Here is a 19,210-nt window from a genome sequence, read left to right as displayed (position 1 = left end):
TGAGGCCTATTCATAGTCACCATCCTAAGTGGGAAAATATTGTCTGAACAAGTAGATTTTGGTAGCTAGCTAGCTGATAAACATTAGCTTGTTAAATGTGAAATGGCATACATTTTACTTAGTGTCTGTGCAGTTGTCTTGAGGAGATCTCTGTTGCTATTGAAGGGCACACATATTGGCAGCTTTTTACATTATTTTATCCCTAAGGATGTTCTGGTTTTGCAGAACTGGGAGTGGTACAACGGGATGATTCCTGAAAATGAATCAGAAGGCCTTGCATTTCTATCCAATTCACAGGGAGGAGTAGGCAATGCCAATCATGTGAATCCCAGAGTTCTTCAAGTGGAAGATATGACCTACAACAATCGCCACCAGCAGCAAAAACATAACCCATCCACAAACTCAGACTTACAAAACAATCTTAACCCCTTATCTGTGCAGGTGATGGTAGGGTTAGGAGTAGTGGAGGCTTATTTCCACTAGGTTCTGCTGGTGAGTGGGTCTCCACCACCACAGCTCCCCCCTTTGCCTACCAACAGCATGGACTATTGACAGGACATTGCTTATGGTGTTCCCACCAGCTGTAGCCTCAAAAGAGGAGTGGCAATTGGATTGAGATGGGCTGGTCATGGGTCTGCTGCAACCTAAGCCAGCCCAGTAGCCAGAGAGTGGCCTGATCTGTACCTTTCTACTGCAACAGCCTGCAGCTCACACAGCAAAAATTTCGTAGAATCACCTCCCTGAGTTTTTCTAACTTTTCATGTTGGTGACACACTTTGTAGACATGCATCATTTCATGACACAGTAATACAGTTTTACTGGCAAATTGGAGCTTAAATTAACCTCTTTCCAGCCCCGGAAGGAGCGAGGGGAGGATTTGCATGGCATACCTACACACTGCAGCTGACACACTAACGTGTCAGAACACACGGTTTGGAAAGCTCTGCCCCTCCCCCCTTTGCCCTGGCTGTCATGAACAGAAGGGTTTCAAACGTGGTGGTGCATTCCATTCAGCCCCCCTGTTCCCTAGCCGTGAGATAGGATTGCTCACTAAATGCTCTTCTGAAACATATCAGTGCAAACGTATGTGGGGCATTCATTTTAATGGTGCTCAGATTCAGCCGTTTGGAGGTTATGCTTGAAAAGGAAGACAGATAAAAAGAGGGGAAACTTCAGAGGAGAACAATCATAGCTTAATTTGAGACAGAGTTCCTCACAATCCTAGGCACGTGAAGAAGTGGATTTTTCTGAGGTTTTGGGACAAAGTGCAAGCTGACAGAGAGGGACCAGATGCAAAGAAAGCCAGATCTCTTTCTTCCTAGAAGAGAGAACTCTGATCAAAGCAACCTTCTTTGTGCCTGGATACGAGCTGCACATTCTTCTTTCTACCAGATTGGACACAACTATTTGTATCTGTTCATTGGAGCCTGGAGTTGAGAACAGTGGCTCCAAGTCCAGTCATACCCAGCCCACATAGCTCATGGGAATTGTAGGGCAGAAATATCTGAAGGGCTACAGTGTTTCCTACCAATGTATTAGATATTCATTTTTTTAAGGAAAAGCATGTGGTTTCCTTCCCCTGTAATTCTTTTGCTTCACCTGAAAGCCAGAGCTAGATCTAACTTCTTCATTCTGAGATGGGTCGTACAAGAATCTGTATTGCACTATACACTAAGGAAGGGGTGGGGAACCTTCGTCAGCCAAAGAGTCACATTCCAGTGGCCATTTGCCCAGTGGTGGGCAGGACCAGGAGCAAAATTGGATGGAGCAAGCAATGTAAATTCACTCACGCGACCCTCTCCATCTTCCACCTAGGCAAGCAAAAAACATTGGCAAATACATTCTGTCCAGGCAAAAACAGTCGAGAAGGATGCAGATCTGGGGCTGTAAGCAGGGGCAGCCAGGTGAGGCGAGGCCATTTGCTTCAGGTGGCGGATCTGACCGCCCCACCCCTGCCGGTGTGCTGCTTCCAGGCCTACCAGGGCTTCACCAATGCCACCAGCACAGCCCTTGGTGCTGTGCTGCATTGTGACAGGTGTTGTGGTGGCAGGTACAGTTGTGGTGATGGGGCTGGCAGGGGGTATATGTGGTGGTGGCAGGACGTTTTCCCTACAGCGACACAACGTCTCTGGTTGGCCCTGGGGTAAGGCATGTGGTCTGTGGAGAGTTATGTGCTAGAGTAGGCACATAGGTCACTTACTTGCAGTATCCCCCACCACAGTGAGATGAATTGTATTTCTATTTAAGTTACAGAATTTAAACATTAGCATCTATCCGTAGAAAGCCTTACATGCTAAATTATGCAAATCATTTTATCCTCTCTCCCTTTCTTTTGCAATGGGAACCCCTGCTTTGAAAACCCAAACCCTTTGCCGTGGGAAATGGGAGTGGGAAGAAGACTAGATTTCTTTTCCATCTTATATTAGTGTGCTTGCATCATGCGAGATAAAAGCCTAGTGGGATATGTAGTATTCTTTCATATTCACACTTTGGGAAGGTGAAAGGGTTCCAATTCCCACTGGGTCATAGGGGACTAATTGCAAAATTTCAAGCAGCTTGGCATTTCTAATTAGGACCTGTGCACATACCCAAAAGGAAGCGTGTTCTTTAAACCAAGTACAGAGCCAAGCCCAAAAAATCCTGTAGGCAGCCCTGCAATTCATTTTCAAGGACTCTTAGTAAAGTAAAGAAGTTAAGAGTCCTTTCTAATAATATTCCCTAGTTTTCATTATCCTAGCATTTCTCTGTAATTCTTTTGGGCTGTGATTCCTTCCAAGCAACACTCTACACAGAGGCATCCATTTTCCCGTTTTGTCAATTGTTTTTAGGAATCCTATTAAAACAAAGCTATGTAAGAATGTAAATAAAAAAATGTAGGTGGCTTTTTTATTCCTTCTGGACAAAATCTGTTAATAATTTCCAACATTTTGTTGTTGCTGCGTATTCTTTTGTTTCACAAGGAAGATTTAAGAAGAAACTGATGTTGCAGGCATTTTGTTTTTAAGCAGAAAAGTTTCTCTTTGTGTTTCTTGCTAGGACTTTTAATTGGATATTTATATATCTGATAAAGTTAGGACAGGAACATCTGACTTGTTTTATGTTTCATGAGTATACCAAATTGGTAACCATTTGCCATACATGGTAATGCTAAAGATGCTATTTTTATCTTATCCCCTTTTTCTTTGTACTGGATAAAGTTGAGAATCAGCAAACATCATTAACAAAGGAATCTAGGCAAGTGGATGCTCAGAAGCACTAGTGCAGATGGTGAATGTAATTTGGTAAATTTATAACCTTGCACAAGCCAAAACAACAATAAGTAAGCAAACAAACCCATTCAGATATTCCTTCACACTTTCATCTGGTTTTTTCTGTTCTGCTGCAGTTGGTTTACTTAGCATGCCCATCTTCTGTTTCCTTGTTCACTGATACAGAAATATATGTAATTTTCAATGTCTTTCACAGTGCAGGATATACGTGCGTGTCTCAGCCATCAACAGATATTTACAAATCAATTTCCTTGCCTGTGTGTTCCTTTTCAAAATTAATGAATTTCCAGAGGGGTAGCCCTATTAGTCTTGTGCTGCAAAAGTTATTGAAGTAGCTAATGGCTACTGTTGCGGCAATCTTAACCATGTCTACTCAAAAGATAGTTCCATTGAATTCAGTAGGGCTTATTCCCAGGTAGGTGTGTGGGGGTTTAGGGAAGGGGTAGTACCTTTGATGGGGGACACATCGTGCACCTTCTGGGGGTAGTTTGTCCACCTTTGGTCCCCACCCTCACTCAACTTTCACCTGTAGCTCCTAGAAGCTGTCAGCATGTGACAATGGCCACACCCCAGAAACGGCTTCGACTAGCTTGCTGAACCAGGTGAGGGTAGCCTATGGGTTTCAAAACCTTGGTGAGTTAGGCATTTCCCCTGCATGTGATGGCAGGCTCCGGCAGATTGAGTGGACGAGACCAATAGTGGGTCAAACGGTCAAGAAGGTGGTTTCTGCATGTGCTGTAAGAGGGAAGTGAGGGTCAGATGGGGCTTGTCAACCTGGGAAGGTAGCCCATCTAGGAGAAGGAAAACTCTGGTCCTAAACCTACTCTGCCTTGCGGGATATCTTTGGGAGAAGAAAAGGCTAAGGAGTAAACCCTACACAAATCCAGAGTGGAGTTCCTAAGACGGTTGGATAGAGCCTTGTATGCCTCCTTCCAGCCACTCCTGCAGCCAAGCTGGTGCCAAACATATTGCTCTGCTTTCCTTTGGACCACATCAGTGAGGCTGAGAGTGGAGTCTTGTCATCTGGGCAGCCCAGGACACTGCCTAGGTTTGTGTCTCAGGGAGGTCACTTTGGTGCTGCCAATGCAGAAATTTGACTTCACCGCCAGAGGCGTACTCCATTGTCTCTCGAGACAGCTGGATGCCAACAACAGTTCCCAAGTAAATGCGTTTAAGATTGCAGGTTTGCTATGATTTTGCAGTTCAGTACAAACAAAATCATTTCGCATTTCCCCCACTCAGGCGCCAAGACAGGAAGCATTCTGTTTTTATCATGCAACAAATCCTGTGGGCACCTTAAACATTTTACCAGGCACTATCCTGCACACATTGCAATGTCAGTTATGTAAGCACTTTCTGTAATGCAGCATTTTATTTCATAAATTCATATTTCATGCTGAAAATGGATGTGAGTACACATCTGCTGAAACATAACATACAAGTTAATTTATATTTTAAATGTTTGTAGCAAGCATTATTCTGAAAACGTCAGACTTTTAACTGAGGGGCACAGATAAAGTCAGCAGGTATAAGAAGAGATCAGTTCTTTCCAAGTGAAAAGAACAATAATGAATGTTGCATTCCATTGATTTTTAAAATTCTCAATAGGAAGCAGGTTAATGCTGCAATCGTTTCTCTAGGTGCTTTTAAGTTCTACATCAAATTCATCTGCCAGTCACTTGCACTTCTCTATTGTGATAAAGATCTTTCTAGCTTCCCTGTATTATTTCATTATTCCCAGCGAGATTGTGTTCCCTATGCCTGCTGTAGTTCGGCCTGAAATTGAAATGAACCCAAGGAATTTTTCATGTACAAATACAAGTGCATTCCCATCACTTTCTTCTCCAAGTCTTCCACCTAGATACAGTTGTTCTATGTAAGACATATCTATGGTTTTGTGCACTTAAACAGAGAATTTTAGGGAAGTGTTAGCCTTCACAATAATATCTTGCCTTAAAATTTGGCCACATAATTTGATTAACCTGACCTGTATTCTTGCAGGTGTGTGTGTGTGTGTGTGTGTGTGTGTGTGTAAAATCTCACACCCTGCCACTCTTACAAAGTATGCCAGACACGTGTAAGTGAGGGAGGGCAGTGAACATAATACTATATACATTTACTGTACAAACTACTAACATGAAGAGTCCTAGTTTAAGGCAACTTCATGTATTCATGTGAGATACAAGCTTTTAACGAGGGGAAAGGATATATAAAGTACAAACAGTAACAAATCATAATGTGCCTTCCTTGTGCAAATACAGTGTCATTTTGGGCAGCTTGACACATCATTCTAAATGGCAATATGGTCCCCTTCCAGTTCTTTGACTCTTAGCTGCATTATTTCATAAATGCCTTATTTTGCTGTGCTGTTATTGTGGATTATTTAACCACCTTACATTATAATTTACCATGGGGTTATTTTTTGTACCAATTTTTGTTAATGACATCATTAATACTTGTTTACTGGAAAGAGAAGAAAGGTGTGTGTGTGTGTGTGTGTGTGTTTAATAGTATATAGGTTGCTTAATTTTTTTCTATGTTTTGGGGATTCAGCAGAGATCATGCATAGTCTTTACTATGGACACCCCAGCACCTGACTCTGATAGGCAGTGGGGCACTTAGTAGCAAAAAGAAACACTAATGCCAATTGTAAATTAAGGTTATCTTTCATTAAGGATTTCTGCAGAGAAAGAAATGTTAACAGGATGCCTGCTGAGCTTGGGTGGAACACCAGATGACACCCACACCCACACCCTGGGGGTGGGGGAAGCTACATGCTTTAAAATATTTCTTTAACATTTCAGGATATAAACAGTTCGACACAGTTTTGAAAGAGAATGCGTAGGGACATTGTATGCAACATATATGTAAAATATATATGTATTTTTCGATCTATTTTGGGGGACTCAGATTTAAGAAAATGGGGGGGGGGGGGAGATGGCCCAGAGTATAAGAAGCCCCCTAATTTTTGACATTATTTTTTAGGGGGAAAACCTAGTCTTATACATGGAAAAATACGGTATGGAGAAAGATGTTGATGTGCAACTAATCACACACACCGCCCAGGCATTGCCCTCCCTATTGCTCCCAACTTGAAATACATCTGGAAATTGGCATTGAATTCCTGAGCTGAAAACTACTGAACAAAAACAGCAGCATAAATCCCATGCAGCTACTGATCAAGGTAGACACCATGGGTGAACTAAGTAGGAGACTGCTAATGCGTTCTTTTATTTATTTATTTTAAAAAAACAACCCACCCTGCTTGCTTCCACCCACATTTTTCCAATTATAGCGCATTGAATTGATGTGACATCACTCTTGACCATAGGCCAGTCTATTCAACAGTCTGGCGAAGAAATTTATTAACTGGTTACCTGCCAATTGTCTGGAGTCCGGATTGCAGGGCAGACGTATTTCTTTCTTTTTAATGATAACATTGTTAGGGGGCCTTACATTGACAAGCCCACAGAGGCCTGCAGGATCTCTGAAGTAGATATTCCAGAGCCAGATCATGGCTAAAATAAAAGATTTACTAATGGGTGAATCTACTTTAGAGGCAGAAGGGATGGGAGGAACGTTTAACTGTTTCAGTTTACCAACACCAGTACATACAAACACTTCTCTCTTTGTCAGACAGAACACTAATACGTAGCTATCTATCACTTTGTAGTTTGTTTTAGTTTTCTCATTTAAAATCCAAAGAACAAAGGCGGTAGTAGTCAGTGTGGTTGGGCCAGTGGCCCACACATAGGCGTAGCCAGGATTTTTGTTGGGGAGGGCAGGACTTTTGTTAGGGGGAGCAGAACCAACATGATTGGTCAGTTAAGTATTTCTATTGTTTCTATTGTTTCATTGATCTGTGCCAGTGAGATTGGCTCATCTGGAGCTTCCTCTGGCACCCTGCTAACTACTCCATCACCTTCTTCCTCCCCTCCACGTCATGGTAAGCAGCAGTGATGCAACTGACCCGAGGTCAGGTGAGTCCTGCTGCCTAACCAAGCCAATACTCCTTAATGGGTATTACAATATCCGCAAAGTTTCATCAGCTGTGAGTAGCATCGGCTGAGGAAAATTAAACTTTGCAAGCGTTGAGCTCCTGTATCAAAACACACCTCTCTTGAGCTCCCCTTTGATTTAAGATTAGCACTGCAGTCCCAAGCACACAAGTGAGACTGTTGAACGCAATGGGACTTACTTCCCAGGAAACATGCATAGAGTTGCCCTGCATAAAATGTGAAGTCTGCTTTGCTGTAATTGTGGAAATGTGAAGCATTTTAATGTGTGAGGCTTTACGCCGTTTTTGGTTTTGGGTTTTTTAGCTGTTGTTAAATTTGTGCTAGAATGTTAATTGAATGGATAAATATATTAAAATGCCTGATTCAGTATGGTGTATGGGAGGCAGGATGTCTCAATTTTCATTCTGAACATGTCCTGGCTGATGCACTAGGGCCTATAACTCCATGGTAGAACACATACTTTTTCATGCAGCATTTCCCAGATTCACTCTCTGCTCTCTGGATGAAAAATAATACTGGAGTAGGCCATGGATAGATGTTATTCTGCCCTTCTACAATTTCTATCATTCCTGATCGTTGGCCATTCTGACTGTGGCAGATGGCAGTTGTGCAGTAGAGATACAGCAGTGCTTTCTCCTGGACCTGGCTGCGCTAAGCAAGATGGGCCAGTATTTGATCTCAGTGTATGGCCTCCTTGTATATTCATATGACAAAAGCTGTAGCTGTCTAGGCCAATGGAGTCATTTCAAAGGCTTACAAAATTAATTCTCCCATTTTTTGCCTCAACCAAGAATTGCATTAAGCACCACTCATATTTACATGGCCAAAATAAGATTTGGGCCAACCCAGCTTGCATATCAGTTTCGTGCTCTGCCATATAACAATAATTATATGGTAAGTATGCAACAGGTTAGCAGTTTGATTCTAATAGAGTGCGGGTAGTTGTTTCCACTTGTGTTTTGGTTTTCTACTTGCACCACTGTTGCCACTTTTCCCAAAAGCTTTTAGTTGCCTCTAGCACCTATGCTTCACTTCTAGTCATTATCGTGATCTATATTACTCTTAGGTAAGCGCATATAGGATTGTAACCTTTATAGTTTTGATTGCCCAAACAATTTAGAAGTTCTTTTCCAAGCATAGCTTCCATCAGTTGCTTGTATAACTTTTTCTGCTGTGTGTTTTTAATTCCACCTCTGCCTTCAGTTTGTAAATCATTCTTCAGAAATAGGATCGCAGACATACGTTAGGTGATAATCACAAAAGGCACCTGTTTACTTTATCGCATAATAAGATAGGACTTGAAAGACTTGACGTGAGAGTCTGGTGGAAAGAAATACCTCTTTGAACAACTTGGGAAGTGCTAAGGATGTAGTGAGATAGCAATGGCTGTTAGGGGAAAAGATACTTTAAAACTGAGAAAAACAACAGGAATCTATTTTGATAGACTTGTTTTCTCTCTGACGTTGGTCATAGGATGGGAGTTGGTCAATAAAGTGGGCTGGGCAGACGGTATCTTAGAGTTCCATTCCCTGTTCTCGAGCTTTTACCATTTCCATCACGATAATAAAATGGCATTATTCTCTATCATCATTAAGCTTTGTTTTCTTTCATTTTAATTAATCTTTTATCTGTACATTTAAGAACTTTTCCATCTGGACTAGCCCACAGTTAGCTTTGAAAAGGCTTTGTCACAGTCCACAGTGTTTCTCCTTCTAAGCTTTTTTTCTTCTTCATTTTCCACTTGCAAAACCAACTTGCTTTTCTGTCTTTCCCTTTTTTTCTACTCTAAATTCAGCATTCTATAACCCATATTTTTTCAAACAAAATGGCAACTAAGTTCTCTTTGCATAGATTCTTTGTCTTACACAGGTTGATAAAAAAACAAACCAAGGGGCCATATACACCAGAGGATCACCATTTCTTAAAGATATGGCTCTGCATTCTACAAACAAGTCCCATCAGTGCAAAGATTTCTGAGACAAGTTTACCTCACCAGGGAAGGCATCCCACAAATGGGGAAACTGCCAGTAAGAAGGCCTCTACTCAATGGTGGCAGCATCACCTAGAGGGCCCCCTCTGTTGATCCTAAGGCACAATAACACCAGGTCTGATGGCGTATTGATTGGGTGGGTTGGTTAGTGGTAAGTTGCCTTGGGTCACTTTGAGCAAGATAAAGCAACTAACAAGTCTAATAAATAATAATAATATAGCTGCTGTCACACGTCAGCAGATGTGCCTTCAGAGCAGACTTTCCCCTGCATCTGCTCAATATTGGCTAGCAAAATAATGCCATTGTGTTTAGAATTCCACCCCTCCAGCCCTCACCTTACCAGTGAGAGAAGGACTGCAATGTCATCACTAGATATTACCTCAGAGTTGTGGAGAAGAGACACCAGGTTGCAGCTGCATGCCTCGTAACATCTGATTTGGCCCTAAGATGCTTCAACTATCAGGAGAGGCAAGGAATATAAACATTTCAAATAAATAAAAAGTGCTAATCCACCCCAAATTCAGCACCATTAAATTGCTGAACTCTTTAACCTATGCAAATAATGCAAGACCACATTGTGCTATTTATTGCTTATTTGTCATAATTTGTTATGTTTCTGCTTGTCTTGAGGAAGACAGAAGTCCTGCTTGCTAGGCACTGGGGAAACCATTTATTCTCCCTTATGGTTTGTAAGATTTCATCAGGTATTTTACACATGCTTTCAAGCCCTATGGGCTAGTAGCATGTGCTTGTTGTTTTTTTAAATGAATGCTGAGATTCTCAGATTGCCCCAATCTGTGTCCTGTTCTATTTTCTTTATTTGTGTGGTATAATCATAGAAATTGCCAAATATACATAGCACTGCCTGTTCTGAATTATACAGATGCAGGTGCAGAATTGATGTGGTTTCTCCCTTGACTTGAGTTTGTGTACAGACATGATCTTCCCTTGGAATTGTGGGCATAAAAATATTTGCGTGCTGTAGCTAGAGATGAGTCACCCCTGGGGGTCCTGCAGTAATGTAGCTGCCTGCATGTTAAAAGAAGTCCCCTTTGTCTCTCTGCACATGAATAATGCAGCGTGACCTAAATAGCAAACTGTTCCCACTTCACTGGCATTGACAGCAGCTGGGGCAACAGGTGGAGTGCATTCTTCTATCTCCTCTACAGGGTAGCTTTCAGGAGAGGGTTAACATGGGGGGACCCTGAGCAGCTGGCCACTGATAGCAAATTGTATTGTACAATGGCTTTAAATGGGAAGGTTTGGGAGATCAGCTCAGAATCAGCAAACAGTGACTTGGAAGGAACAAACAGTCAGTGCTTCTGAAGGGTGGTGATTTCCTTTTGGGTAAACACGTCATTAATCTGAGGGAGCACATTCTTTTCCATCAAAAGATAAGGAGGCCAAATAGCCTTTCTCAGGGCTGGGCCTCAGTTAGATTGTTTTTACCCCTTCAACCACAGCCCTATGTAAGCTTTAAGGAGGCTTTGCTTTGCTTGTCATGTGGAATCCAGAATCGGTTGTGATTGAGTGTTTGAGAGTGTTGCTGTAGTCTAGAAGACGTAGAAAGGGAAGATAGAAAGCAAGATTCTTAGCTGAGCATTCCTTCCTCCCAGTAAGGCCCCAACTAAAAATCTTCCTTTTGGCTATTCTTTCTACATCTGCAGTAACATTGCCAACCAGCCACTCATTGACAATTCTGAATGTTCTATCCTCAAAATAAATGAATTATACTTTGTGCTGGATTTGTTCTGAAGTCTACAACCTTTGTTTCTTGTGGACATCTTTCTTTGTTTAATGTAGTACATCCTGGACTGCACAATGGTCTGGACTAGACGAGCTCTGAGACCTTTTCAACACCTGTGATACCAGTCTAGTACCTTGAGACCTTCTGTGCAAATCTCCCCTGCAGATGTGTGTTCATGAGCTTAGCCCATTATTTGTGTTTTAGGGATAGAAGGGTACTTAAAAGAAGAAACACATTTTAAGTGAAAAACTAGGGTGCTGATACTAGACTGACTTTATCACTTATCTAGTGCAATCTCCCATAGACCTGCAGCAGGACTGGCACCATACCAACTGAACATGCTGAAAACTTTGTCTTCATGTCATAGACTGGCTGGACGCAAAGGAATGATAGGAGGCACCAACTGGAGAACCCCCAGAGGGAAGAAGGTTCAGAGCCAGAGGATTGGTGGTTGGATGACAAGTGGTCAGAGGGAGAAGAGGGAGCAGACTGGGAGGGGAAGTGTCAGAAGCAGAATAAGTGGCAGGGATTAGTGAACAGGAAAAGGCTGTGGCAGAGCACAGTTTAGACTCAAAGGCAGAAGCAGAAGCCAGGGAGTCTCTGCCTCCTGCTGCAACCAGCTTCCCACTCCCCTGTTCTCCTAGAACATGCAGAGAAAGGAAGTGAGCAGAACAGAGGGGGGTTGTGCATAGACACAGCCTGAGACTGCGTGGGAAAGACCCTGGTGGGCACTGGGAAGGTCCTGGTGGGAACTGGGAAGGTAGAGAACTTCAGTCCTTGCAACTGCTTCTTTGGGGCAAGACGTCCAAGAAAGAGTTGCTGAGACCACTAAGCCAGAGCTGTGGTTTGTTTCCTTGAATAAAGAGTTAGTGTCACTGGCCTCTGGTGATTTATTGTTTTGTGCTGTGACTCCAGCCCTGACAGATAATCTCCCCCCACCCACCATGGCTGTAGTGACATTTTGTTTTGTTTTCATTTGCTACATAGAGCTTACACAAATCAGGAAGAAAATTGCATTACTAAGGCTCTTTGTATCTCTCCATACAATATTTTTGTCACTCTTTGATTGATTATAGATAATACTTTTTCAAGACCTGTCGGAGTGTGGTCCTGCTTCTCATAACAGCCATAATAGGATAAATACCTTAGAAGCATCTAGCTGGCCACTGCTGGGTACAGGATGTTGACTTTCATAATGATTGTTAGATCTTAGTTTGATCCGACGAGATACATTCAGCCCAGGCACTGAGATCCAGCACCAAGAGCCTTCTAGTTATTTTATGTGTTCAACTCAATGATATACCTGATACGTGGTAGTTGGTCTGGGAAGCTGCCTCAGAAATATTGCGAAGATGTCAAAAAATCATTTGCAATTCATCTTATCTTGTGCCTGATAAGCAAGAATGAATTATTTTGTTCCTGTGTATATAAAGATGTAGGAATCAAGTGTTTCCAATAAATTGCACCACTTTCCCTAAGGAAATAGGTCGACCCATTATCAAAGAGGCTGCAGATTATTCAGCCAGCTATTTACACGGTAATTCTATTTTTAAAAAGCGTTTAGTTAGGAGAAAACTGTATGAAATGAATCAGACTTGCTTCATAATGGATTTTATTTCCAAATGTGCTAGGATCAGAGCCCTAAAGATTCCTAACCATTTGCTGCAATGTATATTTAGTGCTAAAATAGGATCAGGTTTCTCTGAAAGAAGTCTTTGTACGTCCTGTCCGATACATTTGCTAGGTATGCATTTGTGCTGTATATGCATTTATCTTTTGGGAGAAAATATGCTTAGTCATAATTTAGTTTGAGCCCAGAGTCAGCAGAGGTTAGATTTGGTACATTTCTTTAAAGATCCATGGGGCTAAAACTTTGGACATCCTGAAACGGAGGCCAAATTGTTAGCCACTTACTAACTGGGTGGGAGAAAAAATGCTGGTTGGATTTTCTGTCTTGGGTGCTGTAATACCTTCAACCATTATGAAGAATCAGCACTAAAGTAAGAATTAAAAAAACTGAGCTTTCTTCTGAATAAATATAGGCTTCCTTTCCCTCATCTCTGGGCAGTTATATCAAGTTGCACAAGTGGTGCTGGTGGGCTCATTGGGTGAATCCTTTCCTTTCTATACTAAAGACAACCAACCTCTCAACTACGTTAAATCCCATTGAGCAAATACTATCTTTCCTGACCTTTCAACATCATTTTAAATAGCATTTTATGGTTACCCACCCTGGAACCATTGGTTGAAGGGCAGGTAATAAATTAACAGCAAGAACAATAATATATTGAGTATTGATGTCTTCTCTCATCATACTACAGTGGTACCTTGGGTTAAGTACTTAATTCATTCTGGAGGTCCGTACTTAACCTGAAACTGTTCTTAACCTGAAGCACCACTTTAGCTAATGGGGCCTCTTGCTGCTGCCGCGTCACCGGAGCATGATTTCTGTTCTCAACCTGAAGCAAAGTTCTTAACCTGAAGCACTATTTCTGGGTTAGCGGAGTCTGTAACCTGAAGCGTATGTAACCCGAGGTACCACTGTATCTATATACAAGAAATAATGCATAGTGAGAATGTTTGTAGAGAATGTGTTCTTTTTGCATCTTAGAGGCACCTTTCCTTGCAGTGACACGAGGGGGGGACCTATTCAATGCCCAGTTTAACTGAGTTTTCCCTTATTCCAGCATCTTTTAGTCTTGAGCTAGGTCTCCAGAATGATGATAGAAGGTCCTACTTTTAAAAACCTGCTTTATTTCAACACCCAAAACTCCCCACCACTCCCCCAAATTGCAAGCACTGTATAGTTCAGTGATCATCATCATCATCGGCTATTTTCAGTGTAGCATGGTTGAGTATTGCACTACTGCTTTCTCTTCACTTCGCTCAGCTTTAACATTGTCAACTGACTTTATTTTGAATTTGACCCAAAACTTGACTAATCTGTAATGAAGTCCAGGCTTCGCAGAACTTGGCATGGTGGATATCCTTTCGGCAGTTGCATAATGGCTCACCCTGCATAACCACTGCTCACTGGCAGCTTATTCACCTCTCAAGGCGTTTTCCAAGTTCTCAAAGCATTCGGCCAAAACCTCAAACTCTTCCAAACCTTTAAGGTGTGTCCTTTACTCCGAAGCACTAAACACTCTAACATCCCAAAATATGTGTTTTTTAAAAATCCAGTCACCCTTACACAGAAGTTAAAAACTGCAGAAACGTAAACGTTTCCTAAGTTTCCTGTTCATTTGCTGAGGGAAGTCAGTGAGGGCTACGGGGTATTTGCTTCTTTTGCAATGGCACACTACACACTGGGGGTCTGGAATGTGAGCACAGCCTCTGTGCTAAATCTTGTTGTTCACTCCTCTGGGATTCTTTTCCTTGCTGTGCATGACCCTGCCTATGAAACCCCTCCCAGGGAGCCTTCAGTAAAGTTTTATAGCAAAGTCTGCCTGCAGACTCCATGAATAATAGATGCCAAGTCCCGGGTTTCATGGATCAGTGATTATCGTTTTAAGGCATCAAGAAGGATACCCTTTTCTTTTTCATGAAGGCTAAAGATGGTCACGGAAATGTGTAGCTTCATTTGACCTCCGTGACTTTGCTTGAAGGCTTGCCAGATGTCAAGGGGCCCAGACTCTGCCTCAAATCCAGAAACAGTTAAACTTGAACTGCCCCAGTAGAGACCTGACGTTTCCCAAGTCTCTTTGCCTGTTAGGTGAGATTTCTTCAGGGCCAGATAAAAGCGATTGAGGATGCAGACCTAATACACACATAGCTAGGGATGAATCACAGAATCATAGAGCTGGAAGGGACCATGAGGGTCATCTAGGCCAACCCCCTGAAATGCAGGAATCTTTTTGCCCAACATGAGGCTCGAACTCACAACCCTGAGATAAAGAGACTCATGCTCTACCAACTGAGCTACCCTTTGGATAAACCGCATCGAACACAGTAGAGCTTATTTCCAGACAGGAATAGCCAAATCTGTCCATTTCAGCTTCTCCTGGTTGCTCATTTTTCCAATCGTAGATTCAGTTCTCCACATGCCCACTTCAGTTTGCAGATTTTTAAAAAATAAATAAAAGTTAGCATGAAGATTCAGCAGCATTTTTGTACAAATTGTACATATTTTTTATATGTAATTTCCCCCAATATGCACATTTTTGCAAACCGATTTCCCTTATAATGCAATGTATTTTGCATGTCCCCCCCCCCAATAATGTATGAATTTATACTCACACTTTAGTATATGCTTTTTATGCACATTAATTGACTGGAGAGCTGCATTGCAAAATTCAGATAAGTGTGAATTTTGAAGGATGGCTGTTTTTCAGTTCATGTTTCGTTTCAGAAAGTGTGAATTCGCTTAGTTTGCCTTTGAATGTGAACTGAATTGAGCCCCCCCCCCCAAAAAAACACCCTCTTCCAGGTACATGTGATTTTTTAATTGTACTGTAGAAGTGGTAAACCAGCTACCACTCAGATGTAGGCTATATAAACAATTCCCAAAAACCAGACATGACTTTCAATGCCTTTCCTTGAATGCTGAATAAAAAAAAAGATGCAAATAATTCATAGATTCAATTCATTGTTGTATAATAATAAAAAATACTCAGTCCCAGCCATAATAATTGAAATTCAGCTAATGTAAAGGGTCAGGTAGTCTCAAACTGGGAATCTGAGCTTCAGGACCAAAGTGTCTTCGCCTCTCGATCACTGTGGTATCTGGTTGAATGAAGGATCTGCTTGCTTTCTGCAATGCAACTGCTTTGGGTGGCCAGAGGGCAGTGCTGTAGCTACCAACTCAGTAGGATCAGGTGATACAAGGAGCAAATGAGATTCTACCAGTCCTATAAGCCCCTGGCTCTGGAATAGCTTCTCAGTCTGAGCAGCCTGATGCTTTGCCTCCCTTCCAGATCACCATCTCCAACACTGATCAGGATTTGAATATTCTAATGATACAATTTTGCTGGCTTTGCAATTTATGATTAAAATAGGCTTGTTAATTATCCCTGATTTTAATACATGCTGGTGTGTTGTTGTTGTTGTTTTTTAAAAAAGAACTCTTTCCTATTTATTCCAAAGCACCACAGTCCAGAAACATGATAGATGTCTTATTTCAGACTTGATAGTGCAGTATTCCCCTTCAACATTTGCTGTCATATCTTTGTGATTCATTAACAATGCAGTTGCCTTTTCCTGACGCTCGTGGAAAGTAGACCATCTCCGCAAATAAGTAGCAATGGAAAACAATAGGATATGATGGGGAGGATGTAAATAAGGAGAGCATAAATAAAGACTGCAGCAGGCTATGACGTTAAACATGTGTTATTTTACTTTGAAACATGCAGAACATGGTTTCGTTGGTTATTCAGAGGAGCTAATGTTGAATAACACGCTGCCGAACTACAGCCCGGGGGAGTCTTTCTTCACTGTGTTTGGAGTGTTCTTCCCAGCTGCTACAGGTACCGTAGAATTGTATAAGATGCACTTAATAATTCTTGTGGTTGTAAGTGTGCTACACAAATACAGAATCCTAAACATCTCCCTTGTGCTTTTTTAAAACCCATAAGTTTACAGTCCTTATTCTAGTGAAGAAAATTTGGGAGCAATATCTATTTGCTTTAAAAGTGCAACACACACACACACACACACACACACACACACACTGGTGGTTGTGCAAAAAGGAATGACTTCTGAACTCTACATAGATCTCTGTCTCTTCTTTTGACTTTTCAGTCTCTTTTCCCCACCCCTCTCAAATATCTTGTGTATTCTTTGCTATGTCTTTGATGAAAGCAGCAGAAGCAGGATTGGCAGCCTTGCCCTCAGAACGTTCTGGAGTGTTTTTGCGGGCTGTTTATTTGTTGGCTTGTTTCTGTACCTTTCTGCCCAAGCCCCCAGGGGAACAATAAAATCAATACAATTAAACTCCACAATGGCAGAAATAGACCAGCCACACACCAAAGATAAACTGGAAAACTATCACAATAAATGTTGGCCTGAAACCTGTGGAATTAAGATGCTGGCAGTTTTAAGATCCCTTTCCTAATGATCCCTCGTGTGGTTTTCTCCTTTTCCACAGCTGCCACACACTAGGCCAACATTTTCATTGAGCTACTCCAAGTTTCCTTTCCTGATCACTTGCCACCAGCTCAGACCACATCAGTGTGCTTATTAGGATTCTTTTACCACCAGGTGCATCAGCTTAAACGACACTGAATTTGCCATTTTATTGCCCATTCACCCAGTTTGGCACCTTTGGAGTGATTTGTAATCACCTTTTGTTTTCATCAACCTGACTAATTCAGTGTCATCTCACTACTCACCCCTAACTCCAGATCATCTATGAACAAGTTTAAAAACACGGGCCCTAATACAAATCTTGGGGGGGAACAACACATTTTTTTTCACATCCCTCCATTGTGAGAACTGTCCATTGACTCTTGCTCTGTGCTTCTTGTTCTTTAACCTTTACTGATTTCCCAAGAGGATCCACATGGTGGCTAGGATTGCTCAGTAGCCTTTCATGAAAGTCTGTTGGCTCACCTCCAGCTACATGCTTGGTTAGTACCTGAGTAGAGACCATTGTTTATTTTTACAAAATTTCCTAAAATTAGAGATAGAGATAGATAATGATGGGGGAGAGGCAGAGAGAAGCCCCATACATAATGCCAAAGCATAGTTGCTTTGCATCCAACACAGGCAAGTTTAGAAGGAGGAATATTTATGAGTGCTGCAATAAAAATTACCCTCAATGTCGTTAAATGGTTCTTCACTCTTCCTAATTCTTGGCAGCTAGGAAAAAAGCCAAACCTAACAGATATAATTTATTTCAAAAGTATGGGTGAATTATTACTTCATTAGTACTAGTAAAACCAGTAGCTATGCTAAATGCTCTCCCTGAGTGCAATTTTTGTGTGTTAAGAATGTCATTAATTTGGTTGCTACCAAACAGCTTCCTCTTTATTCTTCTAGTATGTTTTATAGCATTTAGCTTCTCACAATGGCCGTGTGTCAGTGGCATGTGTAAATTAACGTCCCTTTCCTCTAGCTAGCTGTGTTCAAATAATGCTTGCAGGAACTTGGCCTGAAGAAGAACCCCTCTTGAGCATTTGGAACCTGACATTGCCACAAACTGCAGACAACTAGATAAGCAGCAACTCAAAAATAATGTAGGATTATGAGCTACGGGGGATGCGGGTGGCGCTGTGGGTTAAACCACAGAGCCTAGGATTTGCCGGTCAGAAGGTCGGCGGTTCGAATCCCCGCGACGGGGTGAGCTCCCGTTCCTCAGTCCCAGCTCCTGCCAACCTAGCAGTTCGAAAGCACGTCAAAGTGCAAGTAGATAAATAGGTACCGCTCCGGTGGGAAGGTAAACGGCGTTTCCGTGCGCTGCTCTGGTTCGCCAGAAGCAGCTTAGTCATGCTGGCCACATGACCCGGAAGCTGTCTGCGGACAAACACCGGCTCCCTTGGCCTATAGAGCGAGATGAGCATGCAACCCCAGAGCCGGTCATGACTGGACCTAATGGTCAGGGGTCCCTTTACCTTTACCTTATGAGCTACAGACTCAGAAAACAGTTTCAGCTAGTAAGGGGAGAGGAATAAGTAGAGAGAAGCCCATGAAGAGGACCAGAAGTGAAAGACATTAAAAATTGTGAAAGTATACTTACTCCTAAACCTTTTTACAAGTGTCAGTCACACTGAAACAAAGTTTAGGACTAGTTTGTTGTGAGACTAAAACGTTTTATCACATGAGAGCCTTCACATTGCCATCAGTGAAATCATCAAGTGATAATGATAATATGAACACCTGTGCAATTAATGGGCATCTGTTCCCACTTAATGGTTGATTCTGTAGCACTGGTGAAGCCACACGGGTATGGATCATGTGGGAGGCCAATGTGGAAACAATGTAAGAGCAGGATAGAAGCACAATTAAGAATGAGCTGGAATTAAAGCGACTCAGAGCAAGAGAAACACAGGTATCTAGAGATAACCATAGGAGGAATTGGATAGTTTCCCAGGCACCAGAACAGATTTTAATTCTGAAGCCACAATATACTATTTTTATTATTAGTAGTAGTAATATTCAAGGGGCCTAACAGTAACCAGACGACATTGTGATGTAAGCTTAGTCAATGTCTCAAGACTTTCTGTTGTTTTTTTCTACAACAAACACG

At 41.9% G+C, this 19,210-nt stretch overlaps 1 protein-coding gene across 3 annotated transcripts in view; it reads left to right on the top strand.

The window, feature by feature from the left end:
• Window positions 1-19,210, top strand: part of SLC12A8 (solute carrier family 12 member 8) — a 63,926-nt gene that overhangs the window by 18,552 nt on the left and 26,164 nt on the right. For all 3 annotated transcript variants that reach the window (XR_008332332.1, XM_053404407.1, XM_053404417.1), the window contains exon 6: window positions 16,377-16,490. Coding sequence is in view for 2 of the 3 variants with exons in the window: in XM_053404407.1 (XP_053260382.1) it covers window positions 16,377-16,490 (114 nt within the window). In the remaining variant the exon portion in view is untranslated. The remainder of the gene's footprint in view (window positions 1-16,376; window positions 16,491-19,210) is intronic.

Source organism: Podarcis raffonei, chromosome 1 (genome assembly GCF_027172205.1).
Source record: "Podarcis raffonei isolate rPodRaf1 chromosome 1, rPodRaf1.pri, whole genome shotgun sequence".
Lineage (NCBI taxonomy): Eukaryota > Metazoa > Chordata > Lepidosauria > Squamata > Lacertidae > Podarcis > Podarcis raffonei.
The sequence above is the reverse complement of the archived record's forward strand: the minus strand, read 5'-3'. Positions and strand labels throughout refer to the sequence as shown.